The sequence below is a fragment of the Ahaetulla prasina genome, chromosome 1 (assembly GCF_028640845.1).
Source record: "Ahaetulla prasina isolate Xishuangbanna chromosome 1, ASM2864084v1, whole genome shotgun sequence".
NCBI classification, from domain to species: domain Eukaryota; kingdom Metazoa; phylum Chordata; class Lepidosauria; order Squamata; family Colubridae; genus Ahaetulla; species Ahaetulla prasina.
This window is the reverse complement of record NC_080539.1, coordinates 363,142,592-363,157,660: the sequence shown is the minus strand read 5'-3', so window position 1 is coordinate 363,157,660 and position 15,069 is coordinate 363,142,592. Positions and strand designations below refer to the sequence as shown.

At 42.9% G+C, this 15,069-nt stretch overlaps 1 protein-coding gene across 1 annotated transcript in view; it reads right to left on the bottom strand.

The window, feature by feature from the left end:
* TCF3 (transcription factor 3) overlaps positions 1–15,069 on the bottom strand; it is a 133,305-nt gene that overhangs the window by 21,731 nt on the left and 96,505 nt on the right. The window contains 3 exon segments of the mRNA XM_058163370.1: positions 3,729–3,855; positions 5,819–5,958; positions 8,170–8,272. Of these exon segments, the coding sequence (XP_058019353.1) occupies positions 3,729–3,855; positions 5,819–5,958; positions 8,170–8,272 (370 nt within the window).

The following is a 15,069-nucleotide window of genomic DNA, read 5'->3' as shown; positions in this document are numbered from 1 at the left end:
ATGGTATAGTGTTTCCTGCTTGAGCAGGAGGTTGGACTAGAAGACCTCCAAGGACCCTTCCAACTCTGTTATTCTGTTATTATTTAAGTAGGATACAAAAAAAAATGCATTCTGGCTTAATTGTTGCTCCTGCTGGGAATTTTAACTTTAAAAAAATATTACTGTATTCCAATTGTTTATAGGTTGGGTGTTATGTAGCTTTGACTACCACCTCCCAAACATTATGACTATAGGAAATAAAGCTAAGAGCCAAAACATGTTCCAAGTTCCCCATTTTTATATAAGAAAGAACATTAAAATGTCTCATGTTATCCAAAACTTGGGACAAAGTGTTAGAACGTGGAAACACTTTGTCCAAACCCAGAGAATTCACATTTTATTTATTTCATCCAGTTACAATGCACTCAAGCCAGGCTCAGAGTGACTAGTAACAGGAGAAAAAAAATCACATTAAAATAGAACCCATTATAAATCAAACAGAACAAAGCAATGGTACCCAAAGGAACAGCTACAACATTAAATCCATAGAATGTCCGTCCCCCATCTGTCTTTGGGGATGGGATGAATGCAAATGCTTAGGAAAACATGAGCGAGATGTGTTTTTTCCTGTTCCTTGGCTAAAACACCTCTTTCCTCTACAGGGACGGGATCTGAGGCTCTGACTGGCCCCTTTCTACTCAGATTTTGTGACCGGGGGTGGGTGGGTGGGTGCAGGATGTGTCCATGAAGAGGGGATGATGATGTTTGGTGACTTAACGCTCAGGACCAGATCCCTTTTCCGGGGAAACTGATCAGTCACCTCCCAGTGACTTTATTTCCACCACCAACCACTTTGCCGAAATCTATAGAAGGAATTAGAGGCCCTTTCAAAGGGATTGCAGATCTTTATTTAATTTTTCTTAATTGCAGGGAAATAAGTTATTTGTATCCCGCCAGCGGTGGGTTTCAGCAGGTTCTGACCAGTTCTGGAGAACTGGTAGCGGAAATTTTGAGTAGCGGTAGTTCAGAGAGCCGATAGTAAAAATTCTGACTGGCCCGCCCCATCTATTCTCTGCCTCCCAAGTCCCAGCTGATCGGGAAGAAATGGGGATTTTGCAGTAACCTTTCCCTGGAGTGGGGTGGGAAAAGAGATTTTACGGTATCCTTCCCTTGCCACACTCACGAAGCTACGCCCACAGAACCGATATAAAATTTTTTGAAACCCACCACTGTGTTGTTAGTTACGAAGTCGTGTCCAACCCATCGCGACCCCATGGACAACATTCCTCCAGGCCTTCCTGTCCTCTACCATCCTCTGGAGTCCATTTAAACACATGCCTACCACTGTACCCACCACTATATACCCACCACCACTGTATCCTGCCTTTATTATATTTACAAATAACTCAAGGCAGCAAACATATCCAATAAACCTTCCGCCCCCTTTTTTCTCCACAACAACCACCCTGTGAAGTAGGTTGGGCTGAGAGAGAGTGAGTGAGTGACTGGCCCAAAGCCACCCAGCCAGCTTTCACGGCTAAGGTGGGACTTGAACTCATGGCCTGCCACTTTTATTAATTGGTAATAAAATAATTAACAATAATAATAATAATATATTAATAATAATAAACAATTATAAAATTGCTCATTTTATTAAATTAAAAACATTAAGAGAAAAGATTTGTAACAGGTTCACATGAGAATGAGGTGACTGGAAGGCTGGGTTCAGCGTCAGCCCCCATCATTTCCCCAATGGATCTAAATCACCCGGTCTCTTTTTCCTTGATCCGCATTATCCCCCCTTTTAATCCTTGTTTATAACAGCAACTCCCAGGGACTGCTGTTATTTGTCTCACTCGGGTGCCTCTAGGATTTGTCGGGCCTCTATGACTGAAGTTCATTAAATTAAAAATGGGCCCTTCCTTAAGTAAAGTAAAGTAAAGGCAACCTCCACTTCCAACTATTTTGAAGGATCTGGCAGATGAATCGAGGTGACATTTCGTCTCTTTCCTCCCCTCCCCAAGCAGCAGTGTGAGGGGAGGGCAGGAGGATTAAGAACAAGTCTTCAAGTCTATATGTAATAAACGTGTGAGGGATGAAGATTCTATGTCTGGCTGTCAAAATGGGGAGACATTACTAAGTACGTCCCCCAGACAGGGGCTTAAAGCTAAATAGATCTATTTCCGTCTGCTGGGCTCCCCTGGCCCAAAGCCACTCTTGAGGGATTAACCTTCATGTGCCAGGAAGACACGAGAAGGGGAGGAATTTGCATTAGAAGAGTGGCAGTGCACCCAAAGCAGGTTATGTGGGTGTATGATTAGGAAGCAGACACATCCAGAGTTATTTCTGCCCCATTCTTCTCCCTCCCACCATAGTTGGTGCCCCTTAGCATGCTTCTAAGTCTAAAATCCACCCGAGTGCTTGAAATTTCTTCAACAAGCTCACAGTATTCAAATATCTCAGGGGCTGCCACAAAGAAGAGGGGGTCAATCGATTCTCTAAAGCACCCGAAGGTAGACCAAGAAGCAAGAGATGGAAACTAATCAAGGAGAGGACCAACCTAGAATTAAGGAGAAATTTCCTGACAGTTAGAACAATTAGTGGAATCAGTGGAACGACATGCTTCCAGAAGTTGTGGAGGTTTTATAAAAAAAAGATCCGACAACCACTTGTCTGAAATGCGTATAGGGTTTCCTGCCTCAGCAGGGGGTTGTACTAGAAGACCTCCAAGGTTCCTTCCAACTCTGTTATTCTGTTATTCTATTATTTTAATCTTATTGGAACTACTGCTTTCAATCATATGTTTACCACATATTCACAATGTCAAGATGTTGGTTTCCATTGCTTTGCTGCGGCTACTGTTTTGAACCTTCTCTCTCTGTCTGAGGTAAAATTAAAACAGAATCAAGAAATATTTTATAAATAGCTCTTGACTTAAATCAGAGAAATGGGGAAGAAGTTTTTTTTTTTTTTGGCAAGCTATCTGATCTTGAAAATATCTAGTCTCCCCAATTTGGATTCTCAAACTTTGTAAGTTCCTATGGTAAAGGTAAAGGTTCCCCTCGCACATACGTGCTAGTCGTTCCCGACTCTAGGGGGCGGTGCTCATCTCTGTTTCAAAGCTGAAGAGCCAGTGCTGTCCGAAGACGTCTCCGTAGTCATGTGGCCGGCATGACTCAACACCAAAGGCACATGGAACGCTGTTACCTTCCCACCAAAGGTGGTCCCTATTTTTCTACTTGCATTTTTTAACGTGCTTTTGAACTGCTAGGTTGGCAGAAGCTAGGACAAGTAAGGGGAGCTCAACCCATTATGCAGCACTAGGGATTCGAACCGCTGAACGTTTGATCGACAAGCTCAGCGTCTTAGCCACTGAGCCACCACATCCCTTCCTATGGTAGCTCAACCCTTAAAATGGGCCTCTTGTGGCTCAGACTGCTAAGACAGTCTGTTATTAACACAGCTGCTTGCAATTACTGCAGGGTCTAGTCCCACCAAGCCCAAGGTTGACTCAGCCTTCCATCCTTTATAAGGTAGGTAAAATGAGGACCCAGATTGTTGGGGGCAATAAGTTGACTTTGTATATAAATATACAAATAGGATGAAGACTATTGCTAACATAGTATAAGCCGCCCTGAGTCTTCGGAGAAGGGCGGGATATAAATGCAAAATTAAAAAAAATGAAAAAGAAAGAAAGCACTTAAATGTGTTTCCATGGCTTTGATGGAGAAAAAAGACCAAATACTTACCCATGACATTTTCTGTCCCACCAATCGGGGGAGTGTGGCTGGACACTCCATATTGAGTGGAGGCTGAAGAAAATGCAGGGACGGATGGGAGTCCACCGTTGACTTCGCCCGAATGCATCTGATAATTCTAGAAGGGAACAAAGAAAACCATTTACAAAGGGAGGAAGGGGGATACACAATGGGGATCTTCCATTACATTTCTCCTTTCAGACTCACTTTAGAAATTTAGGAGATAGAAGCAGGATTTACTCTTTCTACTCTCAACGTGGACCTCAGGAAAGCAGTACAGGTAGTCCTCAACTTATGACCACAACTGAGCCCAACATTTCTGTTGTTAAACAAGGCAGTTGTTAGGGAGCGTTTGCCCCATTTTATGATCTTTTTGCCATTAAAAATAAAAAAGCCCTGAAGTTGAACTAACAAGTTGAATGCGCAGAAATGGACAGATTAACGCTTATTATTAAGGGCAGAGAAGGAACTGAATATTTTCTGAAGTGGGATGTATTTTATCAATGGCTAGAGAATAGAAAACAGAAGTTAGGAAAGAGGAGATATAAGAAGAGAAAATGTTGCCATGGAGAGAAGTTTATGATGATGTTATGTACTATTGTAAATTATTTTGATATACAGTTACATTATTAATGTTATTGTAATGAATATAATAACAAGTATGCGAACTATGAATTTTCAAATAACTGTACCCAGCTCACACACTGTTTGATGGAGATGAAAAGTATTGTAAATAAATAAAACTTTTAAAAAAACCAAGATGAATGCCTATGGTGATTGTCCCACAAGTGTTTTTTACAAAAGGCAAATAGACTTTCTTGTTTTGTTTTTTTCCTTGAAAATGTTTTGCTTCTCATCCAGCGAGTTTTTTCAATTCTAACTTTGTTCAGTTAGAACTGAAGAAGCTTCTTGGATGAGAAGCGAAACATTTTCAAAGAAAAAAAAACCAAGATAATCGAGTGGCCTTTTGGAAAAAGGATCTTTGGGACTAACAAAATAAAGTTCTTGTTTGTACAGAAGTAATTTGCTCCCCTTGACTCTGAATGACATGGCTTTTCCCCCTGAAGGAAGAGGTCTGGAGTAATCTGGAACTCACAACTACGATAGTAGACTTTAAGATTTAATAGCCAGAAGGGTGAAAATGTAAATAAAAAAGATGAAAATACAGGATCAAACAGAACTGATAGAGAAAACTGGTTTAAAGATTGAGAAAGAAGTAAAATATTTGGGTGACAAATATGAATTATATGTTATTTCAAAGACATGGAATGAAATTTAAAAAGACAAGCTAAGATGGTAGAAATGACATATGTCACTATTGGGAAGAATTTCTATGATAAAGATGAATGCCTTGTCTAGAATGATGTTTCTGTTTACACAATACTTGTTTTGACAACTGATGTACCATTTAAACAACGGCCAAAAGATATAACTAAGTTTGTATGGCAAAGGAAAAAGCCAAGAGTTAAATGTAAGATTTTATCAAGATGTAAAGGAAAGGACTTGGGTTAACCTGATCTGAAATTGTAATTTGCAGTTTATTGTTTGCTTTGGATGAAAGAATAGGATGTATGAGAGAAATAAAAGACTTTTAGAGTCAGAAGAACATTACCTGAACTATGGGTGGCATGGATACTCATGGTACAATGAAGTCAAGTTAGTGTAGATTTCAAAACTTGTTATGTGAGACGTGCCACATTAAGAATATGGAATAGATACCAAAATCAGGCTGTGCCTGAAAACACTGTTAGGGCTCTCAAAACAAAGAAGCATTTTATAGACAAGAAATAATAGGTGAGGAGAGATGGATAACCTACGGTCAGATATTAGAATTTTATCAAGGGGAAGAAATATAAACTCAAGAGTACAACTGATGATAAAGTCAATGGTTTTCTTGATTTAAAAATGATTCAAAACAGATTCATGGAACTGGACAATTCAAGGCAGAATTTGACACGGAATAGCAGGGAGATTACTGTATGCGTGCACTAAACAAATGGTTGTAAGTTGAGGACTACCTGTAAAGAATCTTCCCATTTCTAATGTACTCACACGCACACCAGAGACCCAGGTTTTATTACCATGCGTTCATGCTGGTGAAGATTGCTGAAGTTGCTAGACTGGGGAAGCGGGGAGGAAGAAGCGCCCAAGATGGCCCCATAATTCGACTGGCTCATGGTGCTGGAAGAACTCCACAGGTCTGCTGAATTGTGAAGCCCATCTGCAAGACAGAAAGAGAAGAATCAGAAACAATCGGGTGGAAGAGCTGGCTACCCATTCCGCTTCACACCCTCTACAAGTAGGAGAAGGTTTCATAACTGGAAATCTGGAAATCTACATTTGGATAGGCAGGCACTAGAGACCTCAAAGCCAGGGGTGAAATGCCCCCCGATTCGGACGTAGCGATGGCAGTGGGTGGTTTGGAGAACCAGTAGCAAAAATCCCTGCCACCCTTTCCTCCCCCCTGCATGCCCAGCTGAGCTATGCGATCATCAGAGGTTTTTTTAACTTTTAAAAGCATTTTTTCTTCAGCCAAAAAAATGCTTTTAAAAGTAAAAAAAAAAGCCTCTGATGATTGCGCGGCTCAGCTGGGATCATCAGAATCCTTTCAAAGCATTTTTTCTACAAGCTCTTCAGCCAAAGAGGCTATAGAAAAAATGCTTTTAAAAGTAAAAAAAAAAAAAGTAGAGCTGGCTAAGGAACTCTGGGAGTTGAAGTCCACAAGTCTTAAAAGAGCCAAGTTTGCAGACCCCTGAGCTAAGGATTATGCAGCTAAACCTTCAGCCCAACATCCTTTTTCCCACCAGAAGCCCTTAAGATAGACTTCCCCAACCTGGAACCCTTCAGTCATGCCAGACTGCAACTCTCAGAATTCGCCTGCAGTCATTTTAATTATTTATTTTCAAGTATGATATCTGTAATACTATGAGATATTGCATATACAGTAGTAAGGTAAATGTTCTCCCGCACATATGTGCTAGTCGTTCCTGACTTTGGGGGGGCCGTACTCATCTCTGTTTCTAAGCCGAGGAGCCAGCGCTGCCCGAAGATGTCTCCATGGTCATGTGGCCAGCATGACTAAACACCAAAGGCTCACGGAGCACTGTTACCTTCCCACCAAAGTGGTCCCTATTTTTCTACTTGCATTTTTTATGTGCTTTCGAACTGCTAGGTTGGCAGAAGCTGGGACAAGTAACGGGAACTCACCCCGTTAGGTGGCATTAGGGATTCGAACCGCTGAACGACAAGCTCAGCCTCTTAGCCACTGAGCATGTACGGTAGTCCTCAGCTAATAAGCATTCTTTTATCCTAAAAGTGCTTTTTCAGGAGGCAACTGGACTTTTGTTTTTTCTTTGAAGACGTTTCCCTTTTTATCCAAGCAGCTTCTTTATCTCTGATTGGATGGTGGGGAATGGAAGGATTTATATTCCTTGCAGACAGTTGGTAATTGTCTGCAAGGAACAATTCATGGAATTGTTATGAACAATTCATAACAACAAGGAACATAAATCCTTCCATTCCCCACTATCCTGTCAGAGCTGAAGAAGCTTCTTGGATGAGAAGCAAAACGTCTTCAAAGAAAAAACAAGGAAGTCCAGTTGCCTCCTGAAAAAGCACCTTTGGGACAACCATGACCTGGATGACTGAAAATCTCTACAAACTATTCTTTTAGTGACTGGCAGCAAAACGGCAAAAAAAAAAAAAGTGGCTTATCACTGTTTTTCACGGTTATGACTCTGTTGCAGCAACCTCTGGGTGATGGCTAGTGATGGCTACTAATTCTTTAGGTCAGGGATCTCCAACCTTGGCAACTTTAAGACCTGGATGCTTGGCAACTGGCATGTATTTATGACGGTTACAGGATCATGTGATCATCTTTTGCAACCTTCTGACAAAGCTAAGTCAATGGGGAAGCTAGATTCACTTAACAATCGTGTCACTAACTTAACTGCAGTGGTTCACTTAACAACTGTGGCAAGAAAAGTCGTAAAAGAAGGGCAAAACTCATTTAACAACTGTCTAGCTTAGCAATGGAAATTCGGGGCTCAATTGTTTTTAAGTCGAGGGCTACCTGTAATGGCAACGACTTCCTGACGTGTAACAAAAAAATTCACCTCACCCCATTTCCCCCAAAGTCCAGCTTTCTCCAACTAGCACTCCCCAGAGCTACTAATTGAAAGTCTCAGAATTCCTCAGTCAGCATAGCCACTGCAGAGAATTCTGGGAGTTGGTCAACCCCCACTGCATCCCCGAACGTATATAAGTTGGTGATGGCTACTAATTCTTCAGGTCAGGGATCTCCAACTTTGGCAACTTTAAGACTTGTGAACTTCAACGCCCAGAATTCTTCAGCCAGCAAAGGATTCTGGGAGTTGAAGTCCACAAGTCTTAAAGTTGCCAAAGTTGGAGACCCCTGCTTTAGGTTACCTACCTGGCATGTAGAAGGCTCCAGGGTAGACGGTGCTGGGAGGCTTGGAAGGTGCGTAGTTGGCTGAGTCCCTGCTGTATTCATCACCTGAGTTGGGTGGATACACCTGGGAGGAAAAGAGGCAGAATTTAACTTTTTCCAAGTTATATTACATTTCTAGTCGTTTGTTTCTTTTTGGTTTTTGAAAGGAAGGCCTGCTTCCTTTATTTCGAGCAGGACTTCTCACCCTTGGCAACTTTAAGACGTGTGTACTTCATCTCCCAGAATTCCCCAGCCAGCATGGGAGTTGAAATCCACACATCTTAAAGTCACCAAAGTTAGGAAACCTTAATTTTAAATCTTTTATATTCCATCTTTCCATGTCATGAAAGTTGGAACAATGAGACCGTTCTACGGGTAGTCCTTGACTTACGACCACAACCGAGCCCCAAATTTTGGTTGTCAATGAGATGTTTGTTGTGAGTTTTGCCCCATTTTACGCCTTTTCTTGCCACAGTTGTTAAGTGAATCACTGCAGTTGGTAAGTTAGTAAACCAGCTGTTAAAATGAATCTGGCTTCTCCATTGACTTTGCTCATCCGAAGGTCGCAAAAAAGGTGATCACGTGACCTTGGGACACAGCAACAGTCATAAATATGAACCAGTTGCCAAGCGTCTGAATTTTGATCACAGGATCATGGGGATGCCATAAAGGTCGCAACTGTGAAAATGGTCGTAAGTCACATTTTTCAGTGCCGCTGTAATTTTGAACGGCCACTAAATGAACCATTGTAAGTCGAGGACTACCTGTAAATTCAAGAGATCCCTTCTCTATGCCCAAAATGAGTACCACATTTAAAAAAACGATACGAGATCTTCTTTACATATGAAAGCATGTTAAAAAGGGAATCGTGTTAGGACTGATTAGCAGATTTATAGCCAACTGCTTGATCCAGCCTGACAGATTAAGATTCCTGCAGGTGTTTTAGAACTCTTGCTTCCCATTGTCTCCATCCGTCAGCCATGAAGTCTCAACATTCCCAGTTGAGAAAGGTGGCTTAGACTGACAGATAACTTGGTAAACACAGAACTCTATATTTGCTCTCTATTCCCTGTTATCAACTGATCCACTGAAAAGAAAATACTCTCTCACAAACATATGGATCATTCATTCATCAGAAGTCCCTCAGAGTAAAACACTGCCTATGGATTAAGCAGGGGTCTGCCAACTTGGCTCTTTTAAGACTTGTGGACTTCAACTCCCAGAGTTCCTCAGCCAGTTTTGCTTTGCTGGCTGAGGAACTCTGGGAGTTGAAGTCCACAAGTCTTAAAAGAGCCAAGTTGGCAGACCCCTGGATTAAGCAATGCAAATTATGCAGCATGACTCTAGCTTTACTCAATGCACAGTATCGGTTGTCCTTGACTTACAACCATAGTAGAGTCCAAAATTTCTCTTGCTAAACAAGATAGCTGTCAAACGAGTTTTGTCCCATTTTACTACCTTTCTTGGCACAGTTGTTAAGTGAAGCACTCCAGTTGTTAAGTTAATAACATAATGATTGTTATGCAAAATCTGCCTTCCCCTAGTGTGTCAGAAGGTGACTCCGCAACCATCAGAAATGCATTCCAGCTGACAAGTGCCCCATTTTGATCATGTAACCTTGGGGATGCTGCAATGGGCTTGTGAAAAAGGGTTCGTAAGTCATTTTTTGTAACTTTGAATGGTCGCTAAATGAATGGTTGTAAGTCATTCCTGTATATGTGTTTTTTTTGCTTTGCAAACTACTGGAAGCGCAGTGAACCCAGCCAGCTGTGAATTATTCAATAAAGTCCAATGGAAGCAATCTATTAGCTTTTATGAGGATGGGCTTTCCGATGATAACTTAGTCATCTCCACCAACGCAACCCATATTGAGTTGACACTTGGGCAACATTGCAAAATGTTTCCATAAAACTTCACGAAGGCCTACTGGGAGGTCTTGCTGACTCCAACTACACAACACAGCATAGTTACTCCCAACAAGCTACTGGGACAAAATTCACCAACCCAACAACAGCGGAGAAATACAAGCTTCACCACCTTTATTGCCACAGGAGAGACTCAAGCATGAGTTCATACATCTTTCCTTCTGGTTCTCCTCCAATGATGCTTGTTGTCTCCTTTTGCTATTTCATCTCCAGATGTTCCTCAGGATCAGGAAACAGAACTCCTTAAAAGCACTGTGGTCACTTCCATATTTCACAGCTGGACCAAGTGTTTAGACCTCTCTTCCAAATTGCTAGGAACTCCCCAGCACCTGTGGGGATCTAATCAGATCCATCCACCTCCTGGAGCAAGCCAACTTTTAGTGGGTCCTTCTATCCTGCTGGAGTTGGGGATAGCGACTAAGCTTAGGTGAACCAGGAAGGGATCCAACCATCTCAAAAAACTCACTGAAATGTCCTCCAAATTCAGATCATACACCACTTTGCTCTGAAGAGAAGACAATATCCAAAGTATGACCCAAGATTACCAGGGATAAGTTCATGGCTGTCATGGAAACTGAATTCCTAGGTTTTCTCAGGATCCCACCTAAAGGCATAGAGATTAAACCTCCCCCCCAACACTCCAAAACCAGCCTTGAATTAAAGCTCAGGAGTTGAGGAAAGGTGGATGTTATCTTCTACAGCAGGGATGTCCAACCTTGGCAATTTTAAGAGTGGTGGACTTCAATTCCCAGAACTAGCTGAGGAATTCTGGGAGTTGAAGTTCACCAGTTTTACAGTTGCCAAGGTTGGACATCCCTGTTCTATAGGCAGAATCCCTAGTTGCAAGGGTGTCAAACTGGCAATCTGCGGGCCGGATGAATGATGCACAGGCCACGCCCACCCCAGCTCCAGCGAATGGGAAAAACATTGTGGAAAATCACGTGACGGCAATGTGACACAGCGAGTTTGACATTCATGCGCCTAGTGCAGGGGTCTGCAAACTTGGCTCTTTTAAGTCTTGTGGACTTCAACTCCCAGAGTTGAACTCCCAGAACTCTGGGAGTTGAAGTCCACAAATCTTAAAAAGAGCCAAGTTTGCAGACCCCTGACCTAGCAGGTCTCTCCAGTCCACATTTTGGCAATCACAACCCACCCCCTCCGAAGCGGTCACTACACTTCTTTTGAAGATTATCACCACTCTTCCATCCCACTTTGGGATTATAGCTGATGCAAGACCCAAATGCACAGTGGCTAAATCTCCAAGAGCGCTGTTGCCGTCATCCAATCTGGTTTGAGTAATGATCTCTCAATTCTCCTCTCTTTTTGACCCCATTGGCAAGAGTGAGTCTATCAGCCGTTCCCATCAATGCCGTGCTGAGGTTCATTGGAGCTTCTGAGTCCTCCCACCACGTCAAGGTAATTGCCCTTGGTGTAGTTGGTATCAGTTCCACTAATACCAAAATACACGAATGCCTAAAGACAAAGCTGAGGATACCAACCATTAGTGGGAAATGCTGTTTCCTGTTTTATAGCTCAACTTTCTAGTCCTCAAGGATAGAGAGAGGCTTGCAAGCTCCCAGTTGATGGGAAACTACATTTCTGTGTCTTCCTGCCAAAGGGGAACAAACTCACAGCACCCTCCTTGGCTATTGGATATCAGGTCAAAACAAACGTTATCTCCCCTCCGCATCAAAATTTTGCAAGATGATGTTCTTTATTTAATCTCTTGGTTCTGGCTGGTTTAAGGAGTGGCACACCTCTGTAACAGGGTGTCTCCCCTGTTTTGGGTGCTGCTGCATCTATGGGTTTGGGAGAGATTTTATCAACGCTGAGCTACAATTGTAGTTTTTAATCTCTGAAGGGTAAAAGCTGAAGACATTTTAAATGTCTGTTTCGTTTGCAAATGCAGGCATATATATGGGGGCAAATGGCAAAGTCTACCTTTCTTGGTGTAGACGCTGGAATTCCCCTTTTCAGAGAGGAGAGGGCAGGAGCAGCCCCATGGACAAGGAATAGCGTTACACAAAGTACAACTGGCTAGATCGTGGAAGAGGTGGTTGTTGATGGCTAGAAGCCAATCAACATATTTTGGGAAGGCAAGGGCTGTGAGTGGGCAGGACCAGTGATGCAAGAGAGGCAGGTCAAAACTTTGTGCTGTTTTTCCCCCTCTGGGTTTTGTGTGTGTGTGTGTGTGTGTGTGTGTGTGTGTGTGCGCATGAGTCTTTGTTTAGCTGGGTTCAGTCTATTTTAAGCTTTTGCTTTGAACAATTCAAAATGGAAGGAACCCAGGATGTCAATTTTTGGAAGTGCAGGTTGGAGCAGACCTCAGCAAAGGCAGAAAAAGAAACAAGCAGGGTTACAGGTAGTCCTCAACTTACAACTGTTCGTTTAGTGACTATCTGAAGCAGTGGTGGGTTTCAATTTTTTTTTACTACCGGTTCTGTGGACGTGGCTTGTTGGGCGCGGCATGGCTTGGTGGACGTGGCAGGGTAAAATCTCGATTCCCACCCCACTCCAGGGGAAGGATACTGCAAAATCCCCATTTCCTCCCGATCATCTGGGACTTGGGAGGCGGAGAATAGATGGGTGCGAGGCCAGTCAGAATTTTTACTACCGGTTCTCCGAACTACTCAAAATTTCTGCTACTGGTTCTCCAGAACTGGTCAGAACTTGCTGAAACCCACCTCTGATCTGAAGTTACAATGGCACTGCAAAAAACTATTGCAACATCCCCGTGTGATAAGAATTTGGGCCCTTGGCAACCAGCATGTAATAAGGATGGTTGCCCTGTCCTGCAGTCATGTGATCACCATTTGTGACCCGCCCAGCCAGCGTCCTTTCAATGGGGAAAGCTGGATTTACTTAAAGACCGTGTATTTACATAACTGCATTGATTCACTTAGCAACCATGGCAAAAATGTCATAAAAATTGGGTGTGACTCATTTAACAGCCGCCTTGTTTAGCAATAGAAATTCTGGTTCCAACTGTTGGTCATAAGTCAAGGCTAGGCGGTTACACACAAACTTAGCTCTCATTGCCGGGTAAACTGGCAAAGGGGTGGGTTGTGGTTTTTTTTTGGAAGCAGGAACAAAGAGTAGATTAGCTTTAGTTCTGATTCTGGAAACAACAAAGACAGGCAAGCTTTTTGTGATGACTGTGTGTGTGTGTGTGTGTGTGTGTGTGTGTGTAGGTGGTTTTTAAAAAAATCAGACCTCTGAAGATCTCTAACATACACCATTATGAGAAATTAGTAACCCTCAATACTCAAGCTTAGCAGGAGTAGCTACTTGATCCCTTCTTTCCCAATCCTTAAACCCCAAAGGATTTAAGATGGCAGCTTAAAAAAAAAAAGCCTTGAAAATTCAGGAGACACATCCTTACCAATGGCCAAGCAGTTAAGCAAGATTCAAATCGCATCAGTTAAAACAAATACTGTAACTTGTCTTCTCAGAACAGAGTAAGCCTGTGCTAAAATGGCAAGTGAAAGGCAAGGCTTTGGTTGGCTGGGAGGCACAGTCAAAAACACTCAGCATCAAGAGATTGTGGGGTGGGGGGGAAGAGAGAGAGAGAGACTGAGCAGCAGGCACCGCAACTTGCCAGCAGAAATTGGTGGATTTCTTGCAGAATTGCTTCTAGGTAGAGCAAAACCTGGTCTTTGGGCTTAATTGCGAAAGGCTCATCTGCTTTGTACAAGAGTTTTTGTATTTGTCTATGCATTTCTAGGGCAGTGGGAAAGATCTCTCTCTGCTTTAAATCCTAGACTGTCTCCCCACCCTTCAGCTAAGGTTGAATGACACTTCCTGTCCTTTTTTTTTATTTGCATTTATATCCTGCCCTTCTCCGAAGACTCAGGGCAGCTTATACTATGTCAAGCCACACATTTCTATTACTGTTGGTATTATCTCTAGTCCACCTGTTAACTGAACATCTCCCAATGGATCTTGGTTAGAATAGCAGAATAACAAGAGTTGGAAGGGACCTTGGAGGTCTTCTAGTCCAACCCCCTGCTCAGGCAGGAAACCCGATACCAGGGCTGTCAAACTCATGGCCTGGATGTGTCACGCACTGGCGATGCCCACGCCCGGTTTAGAGAAGGGGGGGAAACATCGTGAAACATGATGTGACGACACAAGGTTGACACCCCTGCCCTAAACCAGGGGTCTCCAACCTTGGCAACTTTACGACTTGTGGACTTCAACTCCCAGAATTCCAGCATGCGCTGGCTGGGGAATTCTGGGAGTTGAAGTCCACAAGTCGTAAAGTTGCCAAGGTTGGAGATCCCTGCCCTATACCATTTCAGACAAATGGTTGTCTAATCTCTTCTTAAAAACTTCCAGTGTTGGAACTTTTGGTGGCAAGTCGTCCCACTGATTAATTATTCTCACTGTCAGGAATTTTCTCCTTAGTTCTAAGACGCTTCTTTCCTTGATTAGTTTCCATCCATTGCTTCTTGTTCTACCCTCAGGTGCTTTGGAGAATAGCTTGACTCCCTCTTCTTTGTGGCAGCCCCTGAGATATTGGAACATTGCTAAGCTGAGGGCAAACTTACCACCCTCCTCCTATGGAGACAGCAATGTACAAAAGTCCCCAGCCACCAGGAGTCACTTAGATGAGGTCGGCAGTGTAGAAATGGGATAAATAAATAAAATCGCAACGTATCTGGAGGGCACCTCATTGGGGAAGGATGGAGAGTTGTTCACATTCCAGAGGTCTCTCAATATCTGGTCCTCTTCAGATATGCTGGCTTGTTTTTACAACATCCTCAACCAGCATAGTGGAGGACGGTGGGTGCTGCTGTCCAACCAATCCCGTGACATCAGGCATCCAGGTAGTCCTCAACTTACAACCATTCATTTAGTGACCGTTTGAAATTACAGCAGCATCGAAAAAGTGACATGGCCATTTTTCATGCTTATGACCGTCGCAGCATCCTGATGGTCACAGGTTCAAAATTTG